Raw genomic sequence first — 5,436 nt, forward strand, 5'->3', positions numbered from 1 at the left:
GGGGGGGGGCTGCCACCCCCATAGCGTGTGCCGTGTTTGTCCCGTGTCACCCCTGCATGTCACCCCCACCGTAGGTGTCCCCAATAAACCGGACAGAGACCCCCGGGCTCTGTGTGTCACCGGGGGAGGGAGGGGACACACACAATGACCTCGAATGTCACTGGGATCAAACATTGTGACAGCCAGGGACGGGTCGAGGCGTCCCGATAGGGGCAGAGACAGGACAGAGGAGGTGACATTGCCTTTACTGGGCCCGGCGTGTGGCACCGTGTGACACATCCCAGTGGCACTGGTGTCCCGCATGGTGGTGCAGGGGGTGGCATCACCTTTACTGAGCCCAGCAGGTGGAACGTGGCACTGGGTGGCACCGGGTGACACGTCCCGTGCCACGGTGTCCCAGTGGCACTGGTGTCCCACACGGTGCCGGCGCCGGGGTCAGATGAGGCGACATCACCTTCACTGAGCCCAGCACCAAGTGACACGTGTGTGACACGTTCCCGTGGCACCGTGTGACGATCTGGCACATGGCACCGCGTGATGGGGAGTGACACGTCCCACACCCCGGCGTCCAGGTGGCACCGGTGTGCCCGTGGTGCCGGTGGGTGCTGGGCTCGCAGGAGGCGGTGGCACGTGGCCCATCCCGGGGCCGGTGTGGTGGTGCCCCCCGTGCCCGGGTCACACCGGGTCACACCAGGTCACACCGGGCGGTAGGTGCCGTTGTAGGTGAAGGGCTCGGGGTGGACGCAGGCGCCGGGGCTGGGGGGGGTCCAGCGCTGGATCTGCAGGCGGGAGCAGGTCGGGGGGTCCAGCGGGCGCACGATGACCGGGGCGCGCGAGGCCACCGACGGGTCCTCGTCGAAGAAGTTGAAGGGGCGCAGGAAGAAGCCGACGGCGTTGCCGGGGGTGGCCGTGTTGGGGACGTCCTCGGAGTGGGGCACGTGCAGGAAGCCCACGGTCACCCAGGCCACCAGGTCCTGGGGGGGGGGGACACCGCGGAGTCAGCGGGGCCCGTGGCACTATGGACCTCCCCACGGGAGCTGGGGACACTAGTGGGAAATGGGGAGACCCCCCAGAGCTGGGGAGACCCTGAGACCTGGGAAACCCCTCAGGAGCTGGGGATACCCTGGAGCTGGGAAACCCCCTGGATTTGGGGAGCCCCCAAAGCTGGGCCCCCCTGAGGAGATAGGACCCCCCCCGTGCCCCCAGCGCTGTGTCCCCAGTGTCACCTGGTCCTCGATGGTCTCGTTGTCACGGATGAAGCTCTCGAAGGTGACTGGGGGGTCCCAGGGGTTGTTCTGGCTGTAGATGCTGCTGCTGCTGGGCTCGTTCTCGTGGCGCCGCGTCACGGCCAGGTGGTACCTGCACAGGTGAGGGGGCGGGGTCGGCCCGGGGGTGGCACCCACCCGTGTTGGGGGGGTCCCAGCCAGGGGGTCCCTCTCCCACCCCTGCCTGGGCCCCCCTGCTGTGCCACCCCCCTGCCCAGTCACATTGTGGGGACATGGGGTTGGCAAGGGGGCTCGGGGGTTCCCAGCTTTGGGTGCTCCCCAGCTTCAAGGGTTCACCCAGCTCTGGGGGACACCCCACTTCCAGGGGGGTTCCCCGACTCCTGAGGGGCTCTCAAGTTTGGGGGTGTCACTGGACACATCCCCACTGCACCAGGCCGGGGTCCCCCTCAGGCAGGGCACTCACGGCTGGGACCACAGAGCCCCCCGGGCGAGGCCACCGCCTGCTCTGGGGGGCCATGGCAGGAACGGGGGGGCTCCGGGGGTCAGGTGCCACCAGGGGAAGGTGCCACCAGGGGATTGTGGCAGTGAGGCAAGGTGCCATCAAGGCCTGGTGCTACCAAGGGGTGGGTACCGCTAAGGGAAGGTGTCACCAAGGGGAAAGTGCCACCAGAGGAAGGTGTGACCGGGGGAAAGGCACCGTGCCCATAGCACCGGGTGACGCCGGTGACTCGGCACGGAGCCGGGATGCCAGAGCCCGAGGGGCAGCCACGTCCCCCACCGCGGGCCCCCCGCGCCCACCTGGCCCAGGTGACGCCGCGCTCCTCGCGCCAGCCGCGGGGCAGCACGGGCCCGGCGTGGGAGCTGAGCTGCAGGCGGTAGGTGCGGCGGTGGCCCCAGCGGTTGCGCCGGCGTGGGTTGGTGAAGAGCAGGTACCGCGGCGGGGCCCGGCCCAGCGGCAGGGCCGCCTCGCGCTCCCGGCGCCGCGGCTCCCGGTGCAGCCACGGCTGCACCACGCGGGCCCCCGCGCTCCAGGGGTTCGAGATGTTCTCGAAGCGAATGTCCATCGTCTCGAAGCTGTTCCCGGTGCCTGCGGGGAGGGGGAGCCGGTGGGGACGGGGACGGGACCCCGTGGGGACGGGGACGGGACCCCGCGGAGGTGTCACCGTGCAGGGGTGGGACCCTACGGATGTGCTGCACGGAGGGGTGGGACGCTGTGGGGGTGACACCAAGGATGTGGACTGGGACCCCGTGAAGATGCCACCACCACGGAGGGGGGGACACGGTGGAGGTGCCACCATGGAGGACTGGGAAAGCAGGGAGACGCCACCATCGTGGGGGGCTGGGGCCCTCCGGAGGTGCCACCAGCATGGAGGGTTGGGGCCCCAGGAGATGCCACCACCATGGAAAACTGGGACCCTGCAGAGATGTCCCCATGGAGGGGTGGGACCCCACAGAGGTGCCACCATTGAGGGTGGTCATCACCAGAGGGTCCAGATGATGTCCAGGTGGCACCACCCCCCTCAGGGACAAGGCCCCCTGGTCCCTGGAACGCCCCATGGGTCCAGCTCCCCCTCCCAGCGCCCTCCCCACGTCCGGGGTGCGTCGAGAGCCATCAGGGCCCTTCACCTGCGACGTCCAGGTCCACCTTGTAGTGCACGAGGTGGGTGTGGAGGTTGCCCAGGAGGTGGCTGTGCACGCGGCTGCCGTAGCGCCGGCCCTGGGGCGTGTAGAAGGTGGCGTGGATGTAGCCGGTGGCGTGGACCTTGGCCTCCAGGACGCCGTTGGGGTAGAGCAGGAAGTCCCAGATGTAGTCGTAGTTGTAGACGGTGGAGGTGGTCCTGAGCACCAGCGCCCGCCCCTCCAGCCCCGCGTAGAAGTGGAAGCCGCCCTGGAAGTCGTTGTCGAAGTGGCGGCGCAGGGGGACCCCCGTGGGCAGCTCGAAGACGCAGAGGGCGCGGGCGTAGCGCACGGGGCCGTCGGCGTCCAGGAGGTGGTGGGCGTCCAGGAAGGTGGCGGTCTCGGGGCAGTCCACGCCCCGCGCCAGCTCGTAGCTGGAGGCGCCCATGGCCCAGCCGGCGTCCATGTACTTGGTCTGCATGGCCGCCGGCGAGTGGCCGCCGTAGAAGGCGACGGCCTCCTGCACGCTCAGCTCGTAGGCCACGCGCTCGCCGCCGAAGCGCACGTCGAAGAGCTGGAGGCCGGCGGAGGAGCGCAGGCGGAAGGCCAGGCTCCAGCCGCCGTACTCCAGCCGGTTGCCGCGCAGGCGGTAGCGCCGGCCCTGTGGCTCGCACACCTTGGCACCGTGCACCTCGGTGGGCGTCCCGGTGAAGAAGCGCCCGCGGGGCTCGTAGCTGGAGAAGAGGTGGCGGGCGGGGGGCTCGGGCAGGCGGGCCAGGGGCAGGGCCCCCCGCGCGTGGAGCTCGGCCAGCTCCCGCACGGAGCCGAAGTAGCGCCCGTCGTACCAGAGCCGCCGCACGGCCCAGCGCCGCGGGTCGGGGTCCCGGTGGTCCAGCAGCACCTCCAGCCCCACGGGGTGCAGGAAGTAGCCCTCGACGAAGCGCTGGATGATCAGCCAGGTGCGGCGCTCGCCGGGGCCCAGCCCGCGCGGCGCCACGTCGGAGAAGGTGAGGCAGCGCCCGGAGCAGTTCTGGAAGCCGAAGCCGGTGGCCTCGCGCAGCAGCGGCTCCAGCGGCTCCACGGCGGCCACCAGCGCCTCGTACAGCAGCTCGTACTCCAGCTGGGTCATGGGCCGCGCCCAGAAGGGCACCGTGCGGCCCCCCTTGGGCCCCAGGGCACGGTAGGAGCTGGGCCGGGGCAGGGGCCCCACGGCCAGCTCGGTGACGTTGGGCTCCTCCTGCGCCCCGAAGAAGACGATGGCTCGAGCCTCGCGCCGCGGGCGCGGCCCCCCGTGCGCCAGGAACCGCAGCGCCGCGCGCTTCGGGGGCGGCAGCAGCTCCACCAGGAACAACGAGTTCTTGGCCAGGGGGCCCCCCCGGCTCGGGGCCAGGCCCAGCTCCGGCCGCTCCATCAGGAAGGTCCGCACGGCCCGGAGCTCCGCCGGGGACAGGTCGGAGAAGATGGACGCGGGGTCCAGGGGGGCCGCCGAGGGGCTGGGGGGGGCAGCGCCCACCAGCAGGGCCAGAGCCCAGGGAATGCCCAGCAGCCACATCCTGGGGGACACGGGAGAGGGGGGTCAGCGCTGGGGGGGGTGGGGGACGGCCGAGCCCTCCCGCTCCGGTGCCACTGCCGGCAGTGCCGGCACCCCGCCAAAACTGGGGGAACCACGGGGTGACCCCCCGGCAAAACCGGAGACACCATGGGGTGACTCCGCAGGAAACCAGAGAGACCATTGGGGACCCCCAGGAAAACTGGGAACCCCGCAGGGTGACCACCATGAAAACTGGGGACACTGTGGGATGACCCCCAGGAAAACCAGGGACACCACAGATGACCCCGGTGAAACCCAGGGGGTGTTCCCAGGGAAACGGGGGGGCGTCGTGGGCTGACCCCCAGGAAAGTCAGGAGGACCAAGGGATGACCCCGGTGACACTGGGGACACCACAGGGTGACCCAAGAGAAACTGGGAACACCATGAGATGACCCCCAGGAGAACCAAGGGCACCGTGGGGGTGATTCCCCGGAAACCTGCCCCCCCTCCTCCAGAGCCCCCCAGGCCTGGGGACAGGGGGGGCTCTGCAGCCCCCCAGGGTGGCTGTTGGACCCCAACCCGGCACTGAACCCCGCCGGGGTGGGCAAGGGGAGACCCCCCGGTGCCCCCAGGGAGTGCCCACAGGGACCACCCCCGGCCCCCCCCTGCGCCCCCCTCACCTGCCCGGGCTGTGCCGACCCATCGGTGCAGCCGTGCCGGTCTCTGCCCCGGCCCCGGGGGCACTGACCCCCTCTTCCAACCCCCCGGGGGCATTGACCCCCCCTACCCGCCCCCCCAGGGGTCACCGCCTCCCGTTCCCGCCCTCTCCCGCCCCCCCTTCCGCGGACCCGCCCCGATTCAAGGCCACCCGCAGGACCCCCGTGTGCCCCCCACCCCGAGGGGCTGCACCCCCTGCCCCCGTCCCCCCCCTACCTGCGCTCTCTCGGCCGCATCGCGCCCACGGGAGGGGTCGGGGAGGGACCCCCGGGCCCCCCCCGCGGGTTAATGATCACCCGGGGGGTCACAAGCGCTCCGGGACCGCCCGGTCGTTGCCCCCCCCCC

At 71.3% G+C, this 5,436-nt stretch overlaps 1 protein-coding gene across 1 annotated transcript; it reads right to left on the reverse strand.

The window, feature by feature from the left end:
- Positions 1-225: 225 nt before the first annotated feature.
- AOC1 (amine oxidase, copper containing 1) lies at positions 226-4,886 on the reverse strand. Its single transcript, XM_027708512.1, has 4 exons — positions 2,853-4,886; positions 2,025-2,313; positions 1,227-1,359; positions 226-974 (listed from the first exon to the last, which is right to left on the reverse strand). Exons 1-4 carry the CDS (start codon positions 4,393-4,395, stop codon positions 696-698), a joined length of 2,244 nt encoding a protein of 747 aa, XP_027564313.1. The 5' UTR covers positions 4,396-4,886; the 3' UTR covers positions 226-695.
- Between the last annotated feature and the right edge of the window lie 550 nt (positions 4,887-5,436).

Source organism: Neopelma chrysocephalum, unplaced genomic scaffold (genome assembly GCF_003984885.1).
Source record: "Neopelma chrysocephalum unplaced genomic scaffold, ASM398488v2 Primary Assembly neopelma1_96285, whole genome shotgun sequence".
Classification (NCBI taxonomy): domain Eukaryota; kingdom Metazoa; phylum Chordata; class Aves; order Passeriformes; family Pipridae; genus Neopelma; species Neopelma chrysocephalum.